At 42.5% G+C, this 27,127-nt stretch overlaps 1 protein-coding gene across 7 annotated transcripts in view; it reads left to right on the top strand.

The window, feature by feature from the left end:
* The window catches only part of RERE (arginine-glutamic acid dipeptide repeats), a 498,733-nt gene that overhangs the window by 276,961 nt on the left and 194,645 nt on the right, over nucleotides 1-27,127 (top strand). For all 7 annotated transcript variants that reach the window (XM_077458063.1, XM_077458062.1, XM_077458064.1 and 4 more), the window contains one exon: nucleotides 22,255-22,325. In XM_077458063.1, coding sequence (XP_077314189.1) covers nucleotides 22,255-22,325 — 71 coding nt within the window. The remainder of the gene's footprint in view (nucleotides 1-22,254; nucleotides 22,326-27,127) is intronic.

Consider the following 27,127-nt stretch of genomic DNA (forward strand, 5'->3'; position numbering starts at 1 on the left):
GGGGGACGTCCCCTCCCGTTCCTCCGGCATAACAGCCGAGCGGCTTTTAGCCGAGCGGCTTTTAGCCGCTTTGGTTGTTATGGCTGGATAGCCAATCGCCTGCTGAAAAAAACGGTACTGGGATGATGCCTGCAGGTGCGGGCATCATCCCGAGTACGCACATCTGCGTACGCTCGATGGGAAGGGGTTAATATATTTTTTTAATGTCCCCGTATTCCGTTGTTTTTTTTTTTTTTTTTTTTTTGTGTGTGACCGTCAGCAGAGGACTAGAAGCTCCTCCTGCCACTGTTTCCCTGCAGACAGGCTGGGAAAGAGCCAGGCCATGTGGCAGCTGTATAAAAGGGTACTTGGATGTCTTTTTAATTATTTTTTAATTAAAAGAATTAGTGGCATCACCCAAATACAGAAATAGAACAGATAACGTAAATTAAACAGTGTGTGTGTTCAGTATCACTTTAACCATTCCCTATTCTGCTTTTACAAGGCGCATCAAGTATAATCGCATGCTGCTAAATTATAGCATCTCTAAGTTGCTGCTAAGTATAGTGATGTATGAACACAACAGTATCTTAATGGTCACTGTATGGGCCTTGCAATTGAAGCTGCAATAGCCCTGCTTCCCACTGAGATTTGAGAGAAGCTTGCGGTTATGGGGGACGTTTTAGCGCATGTGAAGCAGATAGAGGAGTTTTCAGTTACACTGAAATCCCTTTAAGTTGCTTAGCTAAACTATCACATAAGACTGGTCTCCGGGGTTGGCGACGCAGGTCATTTCTGATCTTCAACACAAGTCCTGAATGACAGACTATATGTTCATTTTAACCCCCTTAAATGTGGAAAATTGTACCAGTCATAGAAATCGCTGGCACAAACGTACAGGCTTTGTGCGAAAATGTCCTTACACCTACATTTATCAGCATTTTCTCCATATTTCCAAGGATAATGCTTGGACGTTGTGTGCTGCTCTACTGAGCCAATTGCAGTAGTGTAGCTGTCAGCTTGAATTGGCAGCGTGCAGATAATTAAGTGGCTCTCCTCCTATCTACAGCACATACACACTGCAAAGCTTCTCGGAGACATGTAAAACAAAACATCAAGGAGATCATTACAGTACATCATTTAGGTATCGCTATCTTTAACCTCCCTGTGCTTATGATTGTCAGTCCTTTCCAATGTATCTTTCCTTGGCAGCCCAATTATAGTCTAGAATTACAAAAAAAAAAAAAAAAAAAGCTCTGGAAGTGATACAATTTTTGCAAACACAGTATGTACATGTGGTATTATGAATGCCTATTAAAAAGCTGACACGCTCCCCCTTCTCTCTCTCTCTCTGCCCTGGCTGATTGCAGCTCCATTTGTCATATTTTACAGCTTCTCAAGAATATCTAGAACATAGTGCTGCTTCCTATGTACGCTCCTGATTTTATTAACGTTTTTTTCATCTGTCTTAATTTTAAAGACATTGCCATCTGCACCTTTCACATCCAGGCATTGCATCAATTTACGTCTTCCTCCTCACTTGTTATTCCTGCCCACACTGGATTAAGACCCTTACTGATCCTCCTAGTGACAAAAATGTAGAACCACTCTGCATAGATCTATTTGAGTCATAGCCAACCTGGTTCTGGTCGCTTTTGAGGAACTACAAGCTTCAAATTGTCCTTGCAGGGCACATAAAGACTTATTTTTTTTTATGTGTTGAGCAAGACTATACTGGAAATGAGAGGGCTTTCTTCAGCTGGGGAATGAGCCGCACCTGGTTCTTAGGCCCCTTTTACGTGGACGATCCGTTCAGGTCCGCCTGTCAGTTTTTCAGGCGGACCTGAACGGATGCTCCATAGAGGTCTATGGAGCGTCGGATGTCATCGGTGACAAGTCCGCTGACATCCAAGCCGCTCCAATCTGAAAAAGTGTGACGGAGGAAAAAGCTTTTTTTTTTTTTATCCATTACCTGATTGGGTGACGGCGGACACTGCGGTCCGTCGTCGCCCAATCTGCCATAGGGGAGAGTGGCGCTGTGACAGGTCCGTCCCTGCGCAGTGTACAGAGACAGACCGGTCATCTTCCTGCTCAGCATAGATCACTCCGGCGATCCCCACTGAGCAAGCGGATATCCACGGCACTGATCTATCCCATGTGAAAGGGCCCTTAATCTTTACCCACTATAGCAAAAAATCACTTCTGTTGTGGTCTTTGTCTCCATTATGCAGGCCATATATGGTCAAATTTCGAATGAATTTTCTTTTCAAAATCAGAAAGTTCATTATTTATTTTTTTTGTGATCCGATGATGCCACCATTGATTTTGGAAGTTTGGCCGACCTTCAATTTCACCTCATGTTGCTACAGAAAATAATTTTCGTGGCCGGGAATTTTTCTTTTCTCTCCGTAAATTTTCTTATTACATTTCTTGCACGATTCTCCCATCATTGATTAGAAAATCGTTTGTTTTTTCAAATAATTTCCAACATGTCCGAGTCCTCAAATTTGATTTCCGCACGAAAATTGGCTGTTGCTGCAGCCCACTAATGGTGCGAAATTCGTACGAGAATACTTGGATACGATTTTCGAAAGAAAATTCTTTCGCAGTTGAAACTGTGTATGGGCCAGCATTAGGCCGCGTACACAGGGGCGGACTGTATGGCCTACTTAGTCCGTCATACAATCCGACGGACAGTCCGTCATACTTTCGAATTAACGGACTTGACCACACACGGATGCACAAACAGTCCGTCGAAAGCTTGCGCGATGACATGTACAGCACGTACGACGGGACTAGAAATAGGAAGTCCAATACACAGCAATGCACCCTTCTGCCGTGTAAATCCTTTCTGAGCATGCGCCATTCTTAGTCCGTCGAACTAGCCTACTGACGAGCGGATTGTCAGTGAAATTCCAAAATACTTAGTACGCCAGACTGCACGCTGAAAAAGTCCGCTGAAGCCCACACACGAGCGGACTGTCCGCTGAAATGTGTTTCGACGGACTAAGTAGGCCATACAGTCCGCCCGTGTGTACGCGGCCTTAGGCTTAGTTTACACTTGCAGTCAGGTGGCGATCCCCCATCACAACTTGCGGGCTATATCGGTGCTGGACCAATTCAAATAAATGGGGACTGCTGCAATCACAAGCCAAATGCTAGGCTCTGTATTCCCATTCAAAAACCTGTTCAGTTGTAAATAAGAAAAAGAAAAAAAAAACTTTTTTGGGGGGTGGCAGTGTCTTAGTTTAGCAAAAGAAAAAAAGCAAAGCTGACACCACTTAGTCCACAAAAAAATGCTGTGTTTTTTTTTTCAGCCCACAAGAGGGCTTTTAGTGTTTGAGGGCATTTCTGACAGATTAATGGGTATTTTTCTGTACTCGCAGGGTCTTTAAAGAGGTGGTAAACCCTGGTTGAAAAAAAAACAAAAAACTAAACCTGTAAGGCAAAGGAATAATGGGCTAGTATGCATCACATCCTAGCTCATCATGCCTGTCTTACAGGCCATTTTTTCATTATGGAAAAAAAAAATCTCATTATGAAATGCCTAACGAAGCCCTCAAGCAGCACCGGGACACTGCTGAGTCGGCTGCCATTTTCCCCAGTGTTTCTTCCAGGTTCGCAGGCTCCAGCGCTGTGGTTTACAGTACAGGCTCTGAATTTCCGGCATGGTAAGCCGGACCTAGAGAACGCATGCTCCGATGATGTCTTCGGCTGCATGCACTATGAATATCTCCTAAATTGTTTAGGAGATATTCACAGTATCTACAGGTAAGCCTTACTATAGGCTTACCTTTGGGTACAAGTAAAAAGATTGCATTTACTTCCTCTTTAAAGAGAAAAACACGATGTGCATGTATTGCAGACACGTACTGCATTCGTTTTTTTTTCTATTTAGCCATGATATTAAAGTGGTTGTAAACCCCCAAAAACAAACCCTCTATCACAAAGGCATAAAGAGCTAGTATGCATCGCATTCTAGCTCATTATGAAATACTTACCGTATTTATCGGCATATAAAACGCACAGGCGTATAACACACACCTTCATTTTAGGAGGGAAGGTTCAGGAAATAAAAATGAAATTTTAAATGAAGAACTTTGAAGCAAAATAAGGGTCAGTGCCCATCAATGCAGCCTCACCATTGCCCATCTGTAGCCTGATCAATGCCCATCAATGCAGCCTCACAATTGCCCATCAATGCAGCCTCACAATTGCCCATCAATGCAGCCTCACAATTGCCCATCAATGCAGCCTCACAATTGCCCATCAATGCAGCCTCACAATTGCCCATCAATGCAGCCTCACAATTGCCCATCAATGCAGCCTGATCAATGCCCATCTGCAGCCTCACAATTGCCCATCATTGCCTCTTGATCAATGCCCATATGCAGCCTCACCTTTGCCATAAATGCTGCCTGATCAGTGCCCATCTGCAACCTCACCTTAGATTACTGCTGCCTCAGAGGGGACAGGGATGGTGCGCGACGAGTGCTGTCAAATTACATACAGCGCAAATCTGTTTACTCTGCAGCCTCTTTAAGTTCTATGATAGACAGAACACTGGTCCAATGCCGACCCAGGAGATGGGACTTCCTATTAGAGAGGTCGCTGAGTAAACAGGAGATTCTCGCTGTATGTAATTTGACGGTGCTTGTTCCCCCCCCCCCCTTCCCTCCGAGGTAGCCCAAATTGCAGTATCGGCGTATAACATGCACACACTATTTGCACCCAATTTTCAGGTTGAAAAAGTGAGTGTTCTACGCCAATAAATACAGTACCTTAGATCGAAGCTGTTGCAGTGGCCCCGAACACTGCTGTGACCACCGACATGTCTCCCGGAGTTATTTCTGGGTTTGCAGGCTTTTTTGGAAAGTACTTAAAAACGCTGATCTTGGCATTTTTGAATGCTCTCAAGTATGAAGGAAGGCCTATTGCTGTCCTTGTGACAGCAATAAATGTGATTCAATTTTTTATTTTTTTTTAAAGCAGCAGTGTAAAAAAATTCAAAATTCAATTATTAAATTGTCTTTTTTTTATTTAAAAGTGCCCCCCTCCCAGCGCACAAAGGCAACCGCATGCAAACCACGATCGTCCCACATATAAGGTATTGCCATGATCGTTGGATCCTGGGAAGTAATTCTAGAACTAGACCCCCTCTGTACATCTAAAGTGGTAACCTGCAAAGGCTTTTAAAGCGTCGCCTATGGATAGTAAAATTTACGACGTTTGTCGCCATTGTGCAGCCGCGCACAATTTTAAAGCGTGACAGGTTTGGTATCTGTTTACTTTGCATGACCACATCGTTTTTATTTTACAAAAAAATATGTACAAAAGATTATGTATTGTGTGTTTTTTATTTTATTTTTTGCGTTCAAATCTTGAAAAAAAATCCCCCAAAGCTCCTTAAAAAAACTGCAGAAATACCATGCACATAAAAATTGCAAAACCCACCAATTTATTCTCTAGGGCATCTGCTTTAAAATATATATAATCTTTTGGGGGTTCAAATCTTGAATTTGGGGGTTCAAATCTAGTAATTTTCTAGCAAAAAAAAAAAAGATTTTCACATGGAAACACAGTGCCAGAAAAAGCCTGATCTTAAGGTGGTTAAGCATACTTCTCATTCGCCCCTCCACCCCCAATAATCGTGTTTATAGCATTTGAGCAAGAATTTTGGAAGGTTATTAAAAAGTTAGTAAAAAGGGGTTAAAATGATTGTGTTAATGTGGTAGTGCTCTCTGCTTGAACTGCTTAGCAGTTGTTTTTATAAATTTGGAAGCTGTGGATTACAATTAGCTGTCATTAATTCTGTTCAGCAGAAATATGTTCTATTTAGTGTACAACCAAGAGGCAGGCTTGAGTGAGCTTAAACACATGAAATCTAAATTATGCCGACAGCACATTAAACTGCAGCAGGAGGGGGGAGAAAACTGAGAGAAAATGGATTCCCTGCAATATGGCTTTGTAATAAGCTCATTTGCCAGAGGCGAGGTGCTGGGGCTGCATCATGAATCCTTGGGTATACATTTCACTGGAAAGCGGCTTGACTTTACCTTGCAAAAAAAATAATAATACAAGGATTATTGTATTGTTCTGCTGGTATCCTGTATTTATTAGTGGAAGGCGGTGACTGTGAAAGCTATATCTTGTGCATCTAATTTGTTTCCAGTTCACCAAGGAAAGCGGATCGAATACCAAGGTCAGAGCTGCATGATTGTCAAAGATTTGACAAATGTTTATCATGTCCTCGTACAATAGAATGTGTCTGTGGCCTCCAGGAGCTAGTCAAATTCCATCTGTCATTCTTTCTAGTACCCCTTTAGAAGTTAATAGTAAGGTGAGCTGCAGCAGGTGAAATGGGCAAGTAGTGGTGAAATTTGTCCAGCAAATCCCACAAAGTAAAGTGCTCTCCTTAATGACTCTGTGTATTACCAATCATTTAAAGTGTACGTCTGGACAAAATATAACCTATTCCGCACATGTCTACACTATATCTACGTTTCTCCATGTTTTCTCGATTTAAAAATGCAAGAACAGAAAAATGACCAATGGTCATAAGGTAATGGAGAGAGTTCTTTAGACCAGCAGAGGAGAACTGCTGACAATAGGGTTCTTGAAAATAATAGCCTAATCAATGCATCGTGATGCAGCTTTGAATGATTCTGCATCGCAATGTATGATTGAAGTCATTCTGGCAAGCCCAGCCCTCCTGAAGTCCATGCCTCCTCCGCAGGTGTCGGCTCAATGAAGCATAACAATCAGGGCCGACTGGAGTGGTAAAAAGGCTGCACAGATAAACGAGGAGGAGGCGGCGCAGTAGGCGGAGTGGTAAAAAGGCTGCACGGATAAACGAGGAGGAGGCGGCGCAGTAGGCGGAGTCTGTGTGTGTAACTGCTGGAAGAGCATCTTCTCTCCCAGACACCGTGACCAACTCGTACAATGTGGAGAGCGTCTAGCTCCGGCTCCCCACAACCACTGGCAGCCTGGCATAAGTGAGTGCAGGGAAAGCCAAAATGCATGGGAGTGGGGCTGTATCTGCTCTGTCTCCTGTCCTGTTATCATCAGGTCTCCACTGTCCTCCTAGCCCCATTACAGCACAGATGAGTTGATCCCTGCTCTCCTCCTATCAGCATGCTTTTTGCATTGCAGCACAGATGACTTGATCCTTGGACAACTTCTCTCTACTCCAACCAAGCTCTGTACAGTGAACAGCAACGTCTAGTGCTTGCATTCAAATAATACATATAACAAAGATGTTAAGCCAGAACTAAAGTGTGTTGTGTTTGTTTTTGTTTTTTTAGCAGGCATTGTGTAATTACAAAGAAAAAAAAGTGAATATATGCACACTTGCACAACTATGTGTCTTGTGGCTTATTCCAGAAGGTTTCCCAGCTGTGTAGGACCTGGGTTTTCTACAACCTTGTATCTTAAGCCCTGCCAGCTGAACAGGTGCAACGGCATAGGCTTGCCACACCTCCCACTTAGTATGTTATTATGCCACTATATTTACTAACTGGGCAGACACCATCAATGCAGAGATCAGTATGGCTCCTCAGAGACCTATCACTGCTTGAATTTTTTTGATGGAAACCATGGGCAGTAATCGTGATGCATCGTGATATCGAATCGTTGACAGGATAATCCTAAATTGAATCGTGAGACCAGTGAAGATGCGCACCTCTAGCTTGTAATTTCATGAACAGCAGAGGCAGCTTTATCAGCTCGTTAGAGGAGATTAGGATCTCACTGGATTGTGGATCACTTGGATACTTTTATGTATGTGGAGTGATTTTATTTGGACAATGTGCATGCAGTGCTTACATTTTTTTGTTTTTTTTGCCCGGACATACTTTTTGAAATTGAATTTCTTTCAGACTTCAGTTCCTATTGTGGTATAAACATTCACTGGGACAGAATGTGAGGGCGCATCTCCCTAGTAGCACTCTAGACTACAATAAAAAAAAAAAATTTTTTTTTTTTTTACCATCCCCCACTTTAGTACACATGCACAGCGCGTTTCCAATATTAGTTGTGTGTGTTCATTTACATTAATTTAGGACCATTTTTCTTTATGCACCTCTGATCGCACTTGAAAAGAAATGCTTGTGATGTGTTTGACACAGGCATTGTAGAAGATTAAATCGGAGACCGTGTTTTGTGATGGCAAACTTAAGTGACTAGATTGCATCACAAGTGCAAGCAAGCGTGTTGGAAATGTGATTTTGCTTGAGAATGCTGTTGAACATGTTACCTTGTTTTCTAAATGTCGCATTTGTGTATTTAGACGCATTGTGGCCTTAGCAAATCAAAAATTATTTTGGTACATTCTTGTGATAATCTTACCCTATGTGGGGCACAAATGCTGTATAAAAGTACATAGACCACTTATTTGCAACATACATGCTCATACAAACCTAAAATACTGGGGGGGGGGGGGGGGGGGTTAAGAATACTTGTCTTAAAGAGGTACCCGCTCCCATTTTTGGCTCAGATCACCACAGCTGGAGGTCCCCCCCACAATCTTCTGGGACACACCACAGGTCCCAGAGGACTACGAGACCTTTAACAAGGCGCAGTGCGAATTACATAGAACCCCAAACATTTTAGCAGAGACCCTAGACAATACGAGTCATTGCAACTTTTTATCTCGCACGATTTGTGCAGCTTTTTTTGGGAAAAAAATAACTCTTTTGTGCTTTAAAAAAAAAACGGTAAAGTTCGCCCAATTTTTTTTTGCGTAATATCAAAGATGAAGTTACGCCAAGTAAATAGATAGCTAACATGTCACGCTTCAAAATTGCACACGCTCATGGAATGGCACCAAATTTCGGTACTTAAAAATCCCTATATGCGACGCTTTAAACATTTTTTACTGGTTACGTATTTTGAGTTACAGAGGAGGTCTAGGGCTAGAATTGTTGCTCTCGCTCTGGCATTCGCGGGGACACCTCACATGTGTGGTTTGAATACCATTTTCATATATGGGCGGGACTTGCGTATATGTGCGAGCACACGGGGACAGAGGCACGTTGAAAATTTTTTTTTTTTTTTGTGTTAATTTTACTTTACATTTTTTAGTTTGACACTTTAAAAAAAAAAAAAAAAAAGTGATCACTTTTATTCCTATTTAGTATTTATTTTTATTTCCTATTACAAGGAATGTAAACATCCCTTGTGATAGGAATATGGCATGATCGATCCTCTTTACAGTGAGATATGGGCTCAAATAAGACCCCACATCTCACCTCTAGGCTTGGAAGCCTGAAATAAAAAAAACTATCCCGGCTCCCCAGCCGATGTGGCGCCGTTTGTTTGAATGCAGAGGCCGGGCGTGATGTCATAACATCGCGCCCGGCCCCCGACGATCATAGAGACTCCGACGACCATCTGATCTGGTGGAAATCTCTATGGTAAACATCTGGGACCGGCAGATCTGTTCTCCGACTTACCGAATGCAGCGGTGAGCCGTAGAAGCACGAGAGAGAGGGGAGGTGACGTCCCCTCTTGTCGCCCGTAAGAACGATTAAGCAGTTAACCAGCCGCTATGATCATTCTTATGGTGTAGAGAATCGCTGGCTGAAAAAGCCGATGTCTGAATGATGCCTGTACCTTCAGACATCATTCAGATATCCCCCACAAACCCCAGGATGTCATGACGGCCAGCCGTCGGCAAGTGGTTAAGGGGAAAAAAGTGTGTTATTTGTTGATTAAATATGGGATTTATAATCCTTATGCTGCTAGCATTCGTAAATAGGAAAGCATGTCATATTTACTTGTGTTAAACTTTTTTTTCCTGGTTTCTTGCCTAGGCAAATGATGTCATACATCCCAGGAGTCTTCGGGAGGGGAGGCGAAGGATGAGTGTTTTTTCTCTCAGTGATTTCTCAACAAAATAAAGCATGGAGACAAGGATGGAAGGGGTAGTTTGATTTGAATATTAGGGCTGAGTTCACACCGCTGCGGGTGGGAGACCCGGATGTGATTCGCACTGCAGTGCAAATCACATCCGATCTCTGTAGCGATGCGAGTTCAGCCATACAGATAGTATGGCTGAATTTGCATCGCACCCGGCCCAAACTCGCACAGGACCCTTTTTTTGGTCCGCAGCAGAATCGGATCGCATGGGTGTTCACACCATGCGATCCGATTCCTGTCCGAGTTTGCAGATCGCACTGCGATATGCGGACTGATCTGGGGGTGTTAAGGTTTAAATGAGGGAGGGGGGGGGGGGCAAGATACTGGACCTTTCATTTTCATGCTAGGTTCTTTATAAAAAAAGACTGGAGTTGTTGGAACCTGTGTGTTAGAATATTTAGGCTGGTCAGATTCTCACCTGATAAGCTTCTGTTGACCCGCACTTCTCCATTGGCACTAATGAGGGGGTTGCCTGATGCAGAACAAATGGTGATTTTGTTTGTCAGGTTGGAGGGTCACCTGAGGTCTGTGCGTCGCATTCCCTCCACCAAATATTTTTTAGGCCCGAGTTTTCTTACGTTTGTATGTGTAGTAGAACATCTGAAGAATCGGACTGTTGTCAGCATAGGGTCGTTTTCTGTTTGGCTTTTCAGAGGCACGGTTTCATAGTTTCTGCATTTGTGTACTATATGTAACCTTATTACATCAATAAGAAGCAACCAAAACACCTGCATTGTTTTGTTTTTTCTTTTTTCTTTTTTTTCCTTTTTGTGCTCTTTCCCCTTTCTCTTCTGCCAGTCATTTTCCATGCATCTCTTGCTGTCCATTTTCATGGTGTATGGGCATTCTGTGTCATCAATTTCCTCAGAACAATACTGCTGCCAGAGCTCATTTCTGTTTTAGTTACACAGCCGAGATGAAACAGAAAAGGACCACGGCTGTGGCTTTGTTCAGCTGAATTAATGCAGTATAGAGTTTTCAAGCGGTGTGACAAGTGATCACAGGAGCTGTGAAGGAAAGAAGGCCCCGGCAGAGAGAGGGCACATAGAATGGCAAATGTAATTGCGGTGTTAGAGATTCTTTTTTATAGAAATACTTAATCAGCCAAAGGATGATTTACCATTAAAGTCCTGGTTTGAGTATTTGTATGTAACCTTCATCATCACCTTCAATGTAATCTGTTTGTACCATTTTGTCAGTGACCTTTTTTTTTTTTTTTTTTTTTTTTTTTTTTTGACGCCTTGTACGTTGAGTGCCCTAGGCATTTGATTCAGGTTACCCTGCAGATAATGAGGCTGTTGATGGAATTATTTGATGCAGACATTATCCTGGATCGATGCCTTTAATATTGGTCACAGGGGCACTTGCACTGTTTTCCAGCCTTCATAGAATGTCAACAGCTCAAATGGGGAAGCCAGCAAAGACTAAAAAGCAGAAAAACACACTTCTAATTCCAACCAAAATCTTTTTGTTTTGGACATAGTTTGGATAGATTAAAGGCTCAGTGGGTTTTAATGTTGTCTTTGGCCTGTTTGGGGAGATTACTTTTTTTTGGTTGACACCTTGTGCCTGAAAAGTGCTCAATAAACGACTGAAATACAGGCACTTCGTGGTGCATGCATTAGTCCTTCAGATCAATATCTGTAAAGCCCCATGGATCCATGTATGTCTTTCCAAGTTGATCTTAAAAGATACGTATGGATTTTTTTTGGCCACTTCCCACTTTTTTTTCATACCTACCTAGGTGGATGCAGCATCGGTCCTCCGCCGGCTCGAACACTGAAAACCTAGCGATCAAACGCCACTATTCGCTCGGGGCTCCCTGAGCAGAGAGCTGGTGACGATCAGTCACCGCCGTCTGCTCACCCCCCACTCCCTGGAGTGCTGGGCTGCAGAGAGGGGTCGCCGGCTCTGGCTCTCAGTGCCTCACTGAGAGGCTGAGCTGGGTGTTGGTCCAGGCATGTGGACGGATCCTGGCTTTGTCAAGCTCTTGCCCGAGCCTGGACCGGCTCTGTGATGCTAGTCAGCAGCAGACTTCAGCCCTCAGTCTGCTGAAAACGAGTGATAGGACTGCGGAACAAACTGTACTCCTGTACTCCTGTGATCCACAGGAGAAGTACAGCCAAACAAGCTTTGGCTGTACTTCTTTAAAATGGTTGTAAACGCTTACAAACCACTTTGAGCTACAGGTAAGCCTAGATTAAGGCTTACCTGTAGGTCTAAGAAATATGTGTAGGTTTAGGAGATATTTTAGGAGAATAGGAGAAGATAGGTTTAGGAGAATACCGTGTAGGTTTAGGAGATATTTGCCAAAACACAGCATGCGCCGTAGACAGCGGCGCGCAGGCGCACTGAGCGCGCTGCTGTCAACTGCGATATGCCACGAGTGGCGGCTCCCGTGCGCATGAGTGATGTCATCGCGGCTTCGCCGAATGACAGTGCCGGAGCAGCGAGACCCACCAAGAAGATGGAGGCTCCATACACGGGGACAGCGGTGACGTCGCTGGCTCCTGTGTCAGGTAAGTGACACATAACGGACTACTATGCGATGCATAGTAGTCCATTATGCTTTACCTTTGCAGGGAATCGGAGGAAGTAAACCCATTAGGGTTTACTTCCTCTTTAAGCACCATTCTCTTTATGCTTCATTCTGCAGTAAAGTGCCAGAACTACAATAGGCGGAAGATGATTTAGCAGTTGAATGAAGAGAATTGAGCTCAGTCCAATGGGTGAGGCTTATTCTCTAATTGGAGTAAATTTGAGGTCTATTTGCCAAAGCAGAGATTGTAAAGGGCTCCACAAGGATTGCTTTGAAGTCCAACATGGGTACTTTTCAAGCACCAGCAGGTACTTGCATTTTACCACTGTTGAATTTTTTTGGTTTCCCTCTAGACCCGGTTAGGTTCTGATGCTAGAACCCAGATGTTGGCTGTCAAGATACAAATTGGGCCCTCTTAAAAAATCTTTAGTTGCCCAAAGCAGCTTTTTTTGCAGTTTTGGAGAAACCAAGGAAGGGATTGGGGAGGATCAGACATTCTACCAGAAAAATGCTGTCTGATACTGTATGTGCCGTAGACCCAATCCAGCAAAATCAGATCCTTGGGCAGATTTTGTATTTGTTTACCAATTGCTGTGGTGTATGGAATCAAAAGAAAAGGTGTTGGTATTCTCAAGTCCATTATATTCTGTATGGAATAAGATTAATATGGAAAGAGAATAGAAAAACAAGACCATCATGATTTTCAGATTACTCTGCTGCACAGCATTATTAGCTTTGTACAGCATTCATATTCCCTTGTGCTAGACACAATGTAGCTAGGAAATGACATGAGGTTGGTTGTCCCTTTTAACCTTTGTGATGTCATTAGTTCACAGTGAGATTCTAGGCAATGAGCTGCGAGTAGCGGTGCTTTCTGCCTGTACAACGTCTGCCTCTTCTGTATGCAGACAATAGGCCCACTGTCATCAGTGCTCTGGTGCGACTATTCAGTCCTAACTGATTTAGCGGTGAAGATAAATGGTTTGTGCGTGTAAAACACAGAGCTTGTTCCTGTTCGCCCCTCTTCCTCGAGTCACGGCCTTCCAGTTCATTTCAAGCCTAGTGTGTAGTAAAGGCCCCAGGAGATCATGTGTGGTGGGAACGCTTTATTGTCTGCTGTTAGGAGACATGTCGTTTGCAGAATGTGAGGTGCAGTGATGGATATTTTCACTTATTTTATCTTGTAAATGAATTACACAAAGCCAGGTCACCACGAGCCAGCCTTTCCATTTTCCTTGTCAGCCACAGACAAGACTTTGATGGCTGCAAGATAAAATTATGAATTCAGACGCCTCCTGACTTACAGTGATTCCAATCTCTGTTTGCTTTATGGCTCTTTTTTATGAAATAAGCAGCGGTATTGGAAAACATTGTATTCTCCCCAAGACTTTATGAAGAGCTGTCACATTGTGAGTAACTGACTTCACCGTGACAAGGACACTCACTGCCAGCAGTGCGCTTAAGTAAATTGTGCTTGCGGTGTCAAGGATTTAATGTATGGGCTTAGTCCCTCAGTGTGGGGTTATAAGCCAATTGCTTCAATACCTCTTTCTCAATTCTATAGACTTTTTCTTATTTAGTAGCTATAAAACTGTTGCCTTTAAGGTGTAATTTGTAATTGACAGTCTTTTCCATTCCATATGCAACAGTAGCTGCAATGTTCCCTGTTCAAAATGTGCTAGAATTGATTTTCTCTGTTCACTTGCTAGAGGGGTAAAGCGCAAGGAAATCTGATATTTTCAGAAGTTTCTTAACCAGTTCCCGACCAGCGCACGCCGATGTACGTCGGCAGGATGGCACGGGCAGGCATATTGGCGTACAGGTACGTCCAGTCTTTAATGCTGCTTGCTGGTCCGGACCCCCGTGAGTCCGGTCGCGGGTGCCCAGCGGACTCGATCGCCGAGGGCATACCCGCGATCGTCTCATGGGGCAGCTGAACAGGGAGATGCCATTGTAAACAGCATCTCCCCGTTCTGCCTAGCAACAAGTGACGCTGATCTCTGCTCCATGTGATTGGAGCTGAGATCAGTGTTCACTAAATGAAAGCCCAGCCCCCAACAGTTATTAACACACCCCTAGGAACACTTAATGCCTACACTGCCACCCACTGGTTAACTCCTTCACTGCCAGTGTCATTTACACAGGAATCGCTATGCATTTGTATAGCAGTGATTGCTGTATAAATGACAATGGTCCCAAAAATGTGTCAAAAATGTGTCCACCATAATGTCGCAGTCACAATAAAAATTGCTAATTTCCACCATTACTAGTAAAAAAAAAAAAATTTATAAAAATGCCATAAAACCCCTATTTTGTAAATGCTATAACTTTTGCGCAAGCCAATCAATAATCACTTATTGCGATTTTTTTTTTCGATTTTTATTTTTTTTTATTTTTTTTATTTTTTCGATTTTTTTACCAAAAATATGTAGAAGAATACGTATCGACCTAAACTGAGGGAAAAAAAATGTTTTAATATATTTTTGGGGGATATTTATTATAACAAAATAAAACACAATGCTTTTTTTTTGTTTTGTTTTTCAAAATTGTCGCTCTATTTTTGTTTATAGTGCAAAAAATAAAAACCGCAGGGGTGATCAAATACCACCAAAAAAAAGCTCTATTTGTGGGGAAAAAAGGACGTCAATTTTGTTTGGGAGCCACGTCGCATGACCGCGCAATTGTCAGTTAAAGCGACGCAGTGCCGAATCGCAAAAAGTGATCTGGTCTTTGGCCAGCAAAATGGTACGGGGCTTAAGTGGTTAAAGTGATTTTTTTTCCCATACATGTTTTGAATCTCAGCCAAAGCTCAAAAAAATGCTAATCTAAAGTGGTGTGCATGGACACAGTAGAACACTTTTTTTTTAGCTTCTAGGAGCAGAAATAAAAATGTTAACAGCTTCTAGGGAGCTTAAAAAAACACTAGTGTGCATGGAACCTTATGCTGGTGGATGTTGTCAATGTATCAATGGTCACTTTTTGATTTCAGATCTACTTTAAAAGTAGTATGTATGTTTTTTTTTACAGAATCCTACTTACCTAGGTGAATGCAGCATCCCCCGCCACCTCTGCACTGAGAACCGAGCGGTGGAGCAGTTCTCACAGCTCCCCGAGCAGAGAGCTGCTGGCTGTCAATCAGCAGCTCCCCCCCCCCAGCGCTCACTGCAGCGCTGAGCTGTGGAGGGGCGGGGAGTAGCCATCTCAGGCTCTCAGCGGCTTGCTGAGACGTGTATCAGTCCAGGCACCTGGCGGATCCAGACTTTGTCATGATGACGCGGTGTCTGGACTGATTCCTGTGACATCAGCAGAGAGACTTCAGTGTGTCACTCGTTGTGTGTGCACTTTTTTTATGCACCGGGTGGAAGTTTTTTGGGTGTGTTTTGCACGCCATGGGCTTTTTCAATCGAAAAAAAAAAAGATAAAGAGAACGGACTTCAGTCCACTCTGCTGAAACCGGGTCAACAGCAGTGCAAAACGAATTGCACTCCTGTGACCAATAGGAGAAGCCAAACGAGCTCAGACTTCTCCTTTTAATACTCCTCTCCCCTGTTACCTGTGCCGTAAATTCACGTAGAGATACTTACACCTTTGTAAAGTAAATGAATGTAGAGATAGAATACATCTGTTTATAAACGCCCTTTACATGTAAAATAATCTAATCTAAAATAGTTTTTCACTATTGTACATGTAAGTTTTTTTGTTAATTTTACCTGTCATATGAAAACACAGCAGAGGCCCCTGGTTATTGTATGCTCCTAATATCTTCTGATGAAATGTGTATATTGCTTACATAAAAAGGGAGGAAAGCTTGTCAAGCCTCTGTGATCTGTGATTCATAATGACCTTCCATGTAACGGTGTTCTACTCGGAGGTATTAGAGAGGCATTATCATAATGCGCATATGGCAGGTCAAGACAAAGGGCTGTATTTATAGGAGAAGCAATCATGCCGCAATGATATTCATAGGCTTGTGCTAAATCTAGTCTCCCTGTGGTGATTATAGAGCGCTATACAGTATTTTTTTATTTTATTTTTCTCTGATGAATTTTTATTTTTGCTATCAAATTGTAGATTTGTTTATGGTGAGAAGTCGCTGAAATTACGCTTTCTGATTGGCAATCTGATAATATGCAGTTGAGTAACTGATACCCTCGCAAAACCGTCTGTGCCTGTCCTATGACATTCTGATTAACAAGCTAATTTTACAGAGAGCAGAGCAGATCTGCTCCTGTTGTATTATGGGTAATACTTCTTCTTTTTTTAAATTTTTTTTTTTTTCTTTGATTCCAATTTTATCTGCTAAGGTGATGGGATGCACAAGAACAGCGATTCAGATCTCCTTAATGTTCTATATAGTCTAAGAAGTAAAAAGTGAGACAAAGTGCCCTTTTCTATATTAAAAGTATTGTCTTCATGATAGAGGTAGCCTTCAGAATGTTTTTCACATACGTGTACCTTGGTGATGATAGGAAATGACTAGTGTGAAAAAATAATGGCGTTAGACATGTCAAGTTTTGCCTTTTACTTACCCTCCAAATATCTTCTGTCGCTTGTCATCATGATTAATTGTAATCCTCTCACACTGTTCTAGACCTAGCAATGTGATAATTATACAATTATTTGTGCGTATTTCTTTCATTTGCATTTTGATTTTATTCTCCATTGGATAACTTCATGTGTCTTCCAGCCATATGGAATACAATTTACAATACATCTTTTCAACCATGCGATTCTTTGACAAATTATCAACATATATGCACAGTTTGGATCTATTCATTGCCTTGAATTCGTATGCATGTCTGCTGTACAGACCACAAGTAATTCACACTAGTAATTAGAGCTGGTGTGAATAGTAACACCAAGGACCAGAGATCCCTGCTGCAGCTCTCAGTGGCTAGGTGCGGCTACCGGCCCCGTTCACTATACGGACAGGTCGTCGATGGCCACAGCTATTCACAGCTCTCTGTAAAGCCAATGTTTAAAGTGATGCTAAACCCACAACAGTAAAATCAGTCTGTATATGCAGTAAAGCATGCTTTTTATACGCTCTGTGGAACCTAAAGGTTAATCCTCTGCATTGTTTAAAAAGGCTGTTTGATCCTGTCTCTTCTAAACTTCACCTTCCAGTGTCTTTATCCCCTCTTCGAATATTATTGAGAGAAGGGGACAAGCTGCACATGCAGTGTGCATTGCTAGAGATGTCTCTTCTTTTTTTTTTTTTTTCCTTTGGCCCTGTGCCTATCACATGCACTCTCCCATCAGTACTGTCCAGACAGAGGGTCAGGGGTCCTGCAGTCTTATAGGGCAGTGAGCAGAATGAAAACTCCTTCTATAAGCTTTAACCAGACACTGATAGAAGTCACAAGACTACTCTAACTGCTGATAAGAAAAGGTATTTAGCAGTTTATATTTACTAAAATTATTGCATTTCCATGTTCTGTGGGAGACCAGATATAGTGAATGCAGGTTCCTGGGTTTAGTAACACTTTTACTTAGATCTCTATCGGAAACACACACACACAGTGCAGTCAGCAATCATCGCAGGTAATCGCTGGCTGTGCAGAGAGCAAAAGCTGTGGCCACCGGTGGGTAGCCCATCGTAGTGAACAGGGCCGGCCAGTGTCTACATCTAGCCACAACAGGGATCTCTGCTTTCTACCACTCCTATTCGTACCAGCCCTAATCACCAGTGAGACTGTAGTAGAACTGCACAATTGTTAAAAAAAAAAAAAAAAAAATTGTGATCTCGATTCACCCCTTCTGACAATCTCTCCTGCAGAGGCTGCCGATTTCTTTAATATAAACAAGTGGAGAAACTATCTGCTCACTCAGCTGTCAAAAAAAAACATCAGGGCAGTCTGCCAAGTTTTTTTTTTTTTTTTTTTAACTTGCAACATTGTAACTAACTTCTTAGATCAAAGGGATAAATAATCCAGGCAGACTGCCAAGTTTTCAACAATATGTAAATGCAGGAAGTTTAACCACTTAAAGTCTATATCTTTTTCTGACACTTAAGTTAAAATCAATATTTTTTGCTAGAACATTACTTGGATCCTCCAAACATTATATATATTTTAGCAGAGACCCTAGGGAATAAAATGGCAATTGCTGCAATATTTTATGTCACTGTAGTTGCCCAGCGGTCTTTCAAATGCAATTTTTTGGGAAAAAATTAACTTCAATGAATAAAAAAAAAGAAACCGTAAAGTTAGCCCATTTTTTTTTTTTTTTTTGTTTTAATGTGAAAGATGTTACGCTGCGAGAATCGGGAGAGAACCGTGATCTATCTTCTAAGCAAAAAAAATTGTGATCCTCATTTTAGCCAGAATTGTGCAGCTCTAGAATGTAGCCTTAGAAACACTATAGTGTAGGTTCAGTAGACCTTATGATTGAAGTAGATGTATGCATAATTGCTAAAATCTCATGTAAGAGCTGCCATTTTATGATTTGAAGTGTTATATTTAATATTTTTAATTAAAAAAATACCTGATGACACTGCGATGAAGTGCCCTTCCTGTTATGCAGTTAGATCCGTGTCTCAGTTGTGTTGTCACATGCATCCCTGGTTGGGGCTACAAGAGGCCGTGCTGACACGCATTAAACAGGTATCGATCAGTGTTGTCACTATCGGGGAGCCAGCCCAGAAGTATCATGTAACGCCAATGCTGGAGCGAATGTGTAGACAGGAAGTAGTTGTAAGCTGCTGTACACACGGTCGGAGATTTCGACAACCAAATCCGTCGGATTTTGTCAGTCGGATTTTGTCAGTCGGATTTTGTCAGTCGGATTTTGTCAGTCGGATTTTGTCAGTCGGATTTTGTCAGTCGGATTTTGTCAGTCGGATTTTGTCAGTCGGATTTTGTCAGTCGGATTTTGTCAGACGGATTTTGTCAGACGGATTTTGTCAGACGGATTTTGTCAGACGGATTTTGTCAGTCGGATCTTGTCCGAAACTGTTGCATACACACGGTTGGACTAAGTTGTCGGAAAATCCGATCATTCAAAACGTGATGATTACGATGGGACTACATTCAGGCTAGTAGCCAATAGCTTTGATGTAGGAATTTGATCTGAGCATGCGTGGCACTTGGTCCGATCAAAATTCTCTACACATGATGTCCGATCATGTGTGTCCGATCGAACCAGTTGGTCGGGAAATATTTCTAACATGTTGGAAAATTGAATCCGACGGATATTCCGAAGGAATCAATCCGATGCATACCACACAGTCGGATTATCGGACAACACGGTCTGATAGGACACATTCTGACGGATTCTCCGACCGTGTGTACAAGGGCTAAGACTGGTGGAGATGCACAATGGATGGAAAGAAGGGAAAAAAGTATTTTATGGCAGAAAATGTTGATAGTTTGCTTCACAGAGTTTTAGCAAGCTAAATGTCACCCAGTTAGGGCTCAGATCTACTTATTATTATTATACAGGTTTTATATAGCGCCAACAGTTTGCTTGGCACTTTACAACATGAGGGCAGACATTACAGTTACATTACAATTTGGTACAAGAGGAATGAGATGGCTCTGCTCCTTAGAGCTTACATTTACATGCTGTTTGTGGTGGTATTTCATATCACAGATTTTGTAATTTACTATCTAGTGGCTCTGTGTATCTATGTCTGACATACTTGAATGATGTAATTGGCACTTTTGTTAAATTATTGCTGAGAAAAAAAAACTATTGTGAGGTAAGTCACCTAGGGGTTGCATGGTTGCCAACTATCTGCCTCAGAACGCCAGTATTTTTAAAGATGTGATCTATAGCACTGTTGGCTTACCTTTTATGGATGCCCAGTTTTAATCTGGGGTCCTAAAGGGAGCAATACTCTTGAAACTACTAAAGGGTCTTTTTATTAAGGAAACCAACATTTTCCTATCAGTTTTCGGGGGAGGCTTTGTGAAGGGAGGTGTAACTCTTGGTATAATTGGTCTCGTTGGCACCATGACTCTTGTTTTTCTGCTGGGTTTCACGTGGTTTTGCCTGTTCAGTCTCGTCATTAACCTGGCCTTTTCCCTTTTACTTTGAAACATTTGGCAATCTCTCCCCTTTGTGTGCATGCGCTAGCATTGTAATTGCCGCCTGGATAGCATCAGTTAAAGGGCAGACTTTAAACACTGGCTGGCTCCTTCGTTTTCGTTTTTTTGCCTGAATCCAAGTTGTTGATAGCACAAGAAAATAATTACTGATCCCTTGCCATGTCAGATATCATTTGAACAAGCTAAAGTCATCCTCAGGAATATCTCATTTGGTTCTCCTGGTTGTTCCTGTGATGGGTTGCTTCGGCATGACAAAGGACAGAATGTGTTTGCCTTGGGTAATAGTGAGTTCTCCAATCTGTGATCTAAATGTCTGGTGTGCCCGTTCTGTCTGTGCTCTGTTCTTGATTTAGAGCAGAGATTTTTGTGGTGTTTTTGCATTTGCTGTTGGGAAGCTCAGCAGCTTAAAGTATTACTGAACACAGGACCCTGCGTTCACTACATCTGGTTTTCCACAGTACACAACATGGAAATGTAATTAATTAAATCTAAACTGCTAAATACCTTTTTCTCATTTATCAGTATTTAGCAGTCTTGTGACTTCTATTAGTGTCTGGTTAAAGCTTGTAGGAGGAGTTTCCATTCTCCTCTGACTGTCCTATGAGGCTGCATGACTCCTAACCCTCTGTCTGGACAGTGCTGATTGGCCCTGTGCCGATCACATGCACGCCCCCCCCCCCCCCCAAAAAAAAACACTCTAGCAATACACACCAAACTGAGCATGTGCAGAGTGCCCCCGTGGCTCTGTGCTATAAGGAGATAACTTGGAGACTGTGGTAGAAGGGTAGGATCATACAGCCGTTTTACACAATGTGGAGGATTAACACCTTAGGTCCACAGTGTGAAACATCTATGCATCCACCTAGGTAAGTATGATTATGGGGGAAAAAAATTCCCATACTTCTCTTTTAAGAATCTAAAATTCCCTTTTTAAAATGAGTTGTTGCTTAAAATTTCAGCAGCTTGCATCTCTTGATCAGACTTTTTGACATGTTTTACTGAACAACAAGCATACTTTACTGCATATACAGACTGATTTTACTTTTGTGGGTTTAGTAACACTTTAACCAGACTAATGCTGTGTACACGCAATTCGATTGTGTGTGGGCTTCATCAGACCTTTTCTGTCTAAAAATCTGACGGACTTTAGAAATAGAACATGTTTCAAATCTTTCCGCCGGAATCAGTTACTGTTGAGAAAACCACTCGTCTGTATGCAGGTCCGACGGACCAACGACGACTCAAGCGCAGCTATTGGCTACTGGATATTGAACTTCCCTTTTCTAGTCCTGTCGTACATCATCACTTTAAACGATCAGCCTTTGTGATCTTGTGTAGACAAGTCCGTTTCAGCGGAACTCTGTAGAAGTCCGTCAGAGTTCATTCCAACGGAAAGTCCGGTCGTGCGTACGCGGCATAAGATTGTATAGGTGCATATGTAACTATTGAGCCATATAAAATGTTTTTGCTGGCCACATAATCTGAAACTTATTTCAATTACAGAACCTTGCATTAGAAATTAAGCTTTTCATATTAGAAAGGAAATATCAAATTAAGCATTGAAGTGCACACTATGTAGGTATTTGGTAAGGATGACATTTTTATGTGGATCTGTGAAAAGTTACAGGATGTCAGGCCTTGGGTTACACATTAACCTGTTGCAGGGAAAGTAGGTAAGGCTGTTAATTGGCTATATTTAGCCTAAAATACCATAAAAAGATGTAACCGGCTTTATTGATTTTTTTTATTTTTTTTTTCTCTTCTCAGACTGTGTATATATTGAGAGTCGAAGACCTAACACTCCATACTTTATATGTAGCATTCAAGATTTCAAACTGGTAAGTTTATTTTTATTTTTTTGTTATTCTGTAATGTATTAATGTGTTCTGCAGCATGCCAATGTCTACTATGTTCATATCGGCACTTACACATTTAAACATAAAGTAAACCTGAAAAAGTGTGGTTAACTGTAAGGCTGGGTTCACATCTGTGCGTGTTGGGAACGTGCGCCAAATTGTGCACTTTCCTGACGCACACATAAACATGCTGCCTTTAGCCCAGTGCCATTAATTGTTAATGGCTCCCCCCACATCTATGGTGCTGCCACACCAAGCGGTTCAGTGCAGTACGTTTTTGGAAAGGAGTCAGGGATTTCTTTTCCACATTTCTTGTAGGTAGTGCAGCCCACTAAAATTAATTGCATATAATTTATATGGCTGGTTTATACTATCCTGCTACTTATTGTTCGGCTCTACGTAGCCAACTTTAATGCCATCCCCTGGTTTAAATGGCTGTTGTTTTGTATGTTATAGAAAAAAACTTAAACACCTTTTTAAAAAGGAAGAAAAATGAATTCCCTGTAAATAACGCGTAAAACCCACCCATGTTTTGTCTCACCTGTAGGTGTGAACCAAGTCTTCACATTTCATATCGATCAGAGCTATGTTGTTATGTATTTCTCTGTACTTTTTTCCTGTAAAGTTGCTACTTCCAGCTTTCTGAATTTTTTTTTATTTTTTTTATGTTGGCCAAATTGATGAGGAAGGGCTTTGGACAGCTTAAAGGAGAAGTCCAGCATGAGCGCGTTGGGCTTCTCCTAAGGGTCCCAGGAGTGCAATCAGTTTTGCACTCTTGTGACCCTTTTTAGCAGAGAGCGGTCTGAAGTTCGCTCTCTGCTGACGTCACACAGATCAGTCCAGGCACCGCTTCATCCTGACTCTGGGAGTCTGGATCCCCCAGGGCCTGGACTGATGGCCGTCTCAGGCTCGCAGTGAGCCACTGAGAGGGCCACACCCTGCCCCTCCACAGCTCAGCCCTCAAGTGAACGTGGAGGAGGAGAGATGCTGGTTGAAAGGCAGCAGCTCTCTGCTCGGGAAGATGAGAGAACCGAGCCATCAGCGGTGTTCGATGGCTCGGTTCTCAGTGCAGACAGCGGGGGACAGATGCAGCATTGGTCTGATGCTGCATCCACCTAGGTAAGTATGATTATGGGGGGGAAAAAATTCCCATACTTCTCTTTTAAGAATCTAAAATGCCCTTTTTAAAATGAGTTGTTGCTTAAAATTTCAGCAGCTTGCATCTCTTGATCAGACTTTTTGACATGTTTTACTGAAGTTAACACTTACTTAAAATAGAAGTATGGGACTCAGTTACTGCAGATTCATACTTGCCTAGGTGGATGCAGCATCGGTCCAATGCTGCATCTGTCCCCTGGCACCTCTTCACTGAGAACCAAGCGATCGAATATCACTGATGGCTCGGTTCTCTCAGCTCCCCAAGCAAAGAGCTGCTGCCTGTCAATCAGAAACTCTCCAGCTCTGCTCCTCCATGCTCACTGGAACACTGAGCTGTGGAGGGGTGGCGAGCGGTCGTCTCAGCCTCTCAGCAACTCGCTGAGATGGCTATCAGTCCAGGAACCTGGCGGATCCAGACTCCCAGAGTCAGGGTGACATGGTGCCTGGACTAATATTGGTGATGTCAGCGGAGAGTGGACTTCAGGATCACAGGAGTGCAAAACATATTTCACTCCCATGACCCATAGGAGAAGCCCAGCCAAACGAGCTCAGGTTGGATTTCTTCTTTATAAAGCTTGTTTCCAGGCAGATACAAAAGTACGGTTTAATGGAGCTAGGCATTCCATTATTAAATCATTTCCTGAAATAGTAGTATTATGCTCATCTCTCATTCTAGTATCCCAAGTTTCCCAAGTGGTCCTGTGCCCGGGCTATAGACATTAAACTATTTACATATTCTTGCCAAGCAGTTAATGTGCTTTAAAACAAGTCATCACTGACCACTCAAGCTGCTTTTATTGTGAAGTTTATTCCTTCTCAAAGATAACAACAAAGACTCCAGAGTTTGGTTTTTAGGCCTCATTCACACCTGAATGATTTAAAAGGCATTTCCAGAAGTACTTGAATGCTTGATGACAGAATTCCATTTTTAGCAAAGGGGCCCATTCCTCTCTGAGCGATGTTCTATCGCTTATTGCGCCAAAGTAGTATGAGGAGCTTCTATGGAAGTTTTGGCGCAGTAGACTTTAATGAGACTGCCTTAAGTGATATGAACTCAAAAGGAAACTTTAATTATATTGCAACTTACCAGTCCTGGATGGATTCGTTTTTTTGTTTAGGCCTTCTTGTATTACCTGATGATCCTGCCAGTAAGTCTGTAGTTTTTCAACAGAACAAGCTGTTCTGCAGATGTAGCAAGAGAGTTGTGAAAATCTATTTAACACTAATGGGGGTTCTTGCAATGTCGGCTCTTATTCACCAGGTGAAGACTGGAGAAAAAAAAAACACATCTAATAGGTGGCTCGCTGCAATCCATTACATTTTTGGTTTTAGGTTTAATACAGCTTAAGAAAAAAATAAAAAAAGCATGTAACGTGCGTCTTTCAGGTGTTGCACATCTAATAACTGTTTGCTTCTCCTTTCTAGTAACCTGCATTTACAGTATATAATCTTGCTCTCCTGAAAAATTTTCAGAGTGTAAAAACACATGTACAAATGTGCTAACTAAAACCCACCAGAAACAAAGAAGCCGAGACTCGACCTCCAATCACACCTATGCATGCGGTTTTCTGCAATATCCAGTGTCATGTTTAAGGCAGCCTGTTCATTAATTCCTAGACATAGACTTCCCTTGTGTGAACATCGCACAAAAGTTCACGATCCTTATTCTAAATTGTGCTGCCGCAAAACGCCTGGAACTTAAGCCACTTAGTGTTGGTGCTACAATCTCCTTTGTAATAATAAGCGATTTGGAGTAAATCATTTATTATAACAGAGGGGATTGTAGCACCAACACTAAGGAATGAGACCAGCAGGAGTGGAGGGCCGAGGAGCAATTGGAGCTGACAAGAAGGGCAGGGGGGGGGAGAGGAGGACAAAGGAGAGCTGCGGATGACAGAATCACATAAACTGGTCATGGTGTTAGGACTCAGCAGCCGTGATAAACCGTGGTCAGTTTACAGGGGGAAGGGCAACTACTTGTTTAGAATATCTAAATACTTTAGTGTGCATTATCTTGACATAGCACCCCTTTTTAACTTTTTCATTCTTTGACACTTCTGAGTGTCGGATTTCTTGTTCCTTGCCACATGTTGTGGTTTCATCCATTCACCACAGGAGGGCGCAGCAGTGACTGTTGGCTCATTCCCTGGACCGAAGGATTGTAGAGTTTATGTTGGCACCTAAGGCTGCCTACTACTAAGCTTCTGTTTTGCTCATCCTATAGTGAGAAATTTGAATGCGTATTCTTGTGACTTATTTGACAAACTGGTGCCATTCTGGCTCTTAAAGCGGCATTGCACTGTGGAAAAAAATATTAAAAGCCAGCAGCTACAAATACTGCAGCTGCTGACTTTTAATAAATGGACACTCACCTGTTCCGGGGTCCAGCGAGGCCGATCGATCGCTCGGGTCTCGGCTGCTGCTGCCACCATTCTAGGTGAGGGAATCAGGAAGTGAAGCGCTGCGGCTTCACTTCCCGGTTCCCTACTGCACATGCGCGAGTCGCGCAGCGCAATAGGAATTGTCTGCGCTGTCTCTGGGACCCGTGTGTGTCCCAGCAGAGAGCGCGCAGGGACAGGAAGAGGCATAGACTCCCGTGGGAGTCTATGCCCGGAAGTGGGTGTAAATACCTGTCTTTGACAGGTATCTGCATCCCCCTCCCCCCAGAAAGGTGCCAATTGTGACACCGGAGGGGAGAGGGTTCCGATCAGCGGAAGTTCCACTTTAGGGTGGAACCCCGTTTTAAGTTATCTGGTACCAGTAAAATAAAGGCACAGACCAGGATCAAATTAGGCAGTTATAATGCTGAAACTGTTTTCTCTTCTATATTGATGGTTTAGAATTATTGTCTATGGTAAAATGCCTGCATTCGTTGGTTCCAAAATCTGTGGATGACCATCACTGATCGTTGTCTTCATGAAGAGATGGAATATCTGTCATTTCAGCTCTATTGCTGTTTGCGATGGTTTGATTTAACAATCTTTCAATTACCTCTGTATTTTGTCATGCGGACAGATCCATGAGTACAGCCTGCGAATGAGGGCCTATGACATAAATCATATCGGAAAGCCTGTATGTCATTTGCATATAATGACGATACCGTTTCCAATTTGTGGATTAATATTTGCTTTCTCAAATAGGTCTCTGTAATTCTTGCTGCCAGATTGAAGTGCAGCCCTGCTCCTTTTATTTGTACCCACCATAATAATGCCTTTGCATGAATTGTACCATTGTGTGCATTAGTGGGTACCTGGGATTTACAGCAGAATCGGTGGAGGAGTCGTGAATTACAATGTGAAGGTTTCCATTCTGGGCAGAAGTTCCTGCTGAGTTACCATAATTGCTCAGGGATATTAACGGCAATAAAGGGCAGCTCTTTTGTTGTCAGTATTGGTTTTGCGCGGCACATTAAGGCTGTCTGCAAAACAGCATGAATCAGTGCACACAGATACCTGTCAGATGCTGCTCACAACACTCCTCCACTGGTAATTTAGAGTGCAGTGAATGCCATTTCCTCCCCAGCCCAGAAGCTTGATTTCAAGCAATGATACAGGAGTGTTTGTGGGTATATTGCAGATGAAACCCACGGTGTTTGGCAGTAACTCTTGTGCACGTTCCCATAGGGA

This window comes from Lithobates pipiens, unplaced genomic scaffold, assembly GCF_037356315.1.
Source record: "Lithobates pipiens isolate NorthernLeopardFrog02 unplaced genomic scaffold, aLitPip1_a1.2 Scaffold_27, whole genome shotgun sequence".
Taxonomy (NCBI): Eukaryota; Metazoa; Chordata; class Amphibia; order Anura; family Ranidae; genus Lithobates; species Lithobates pipiens.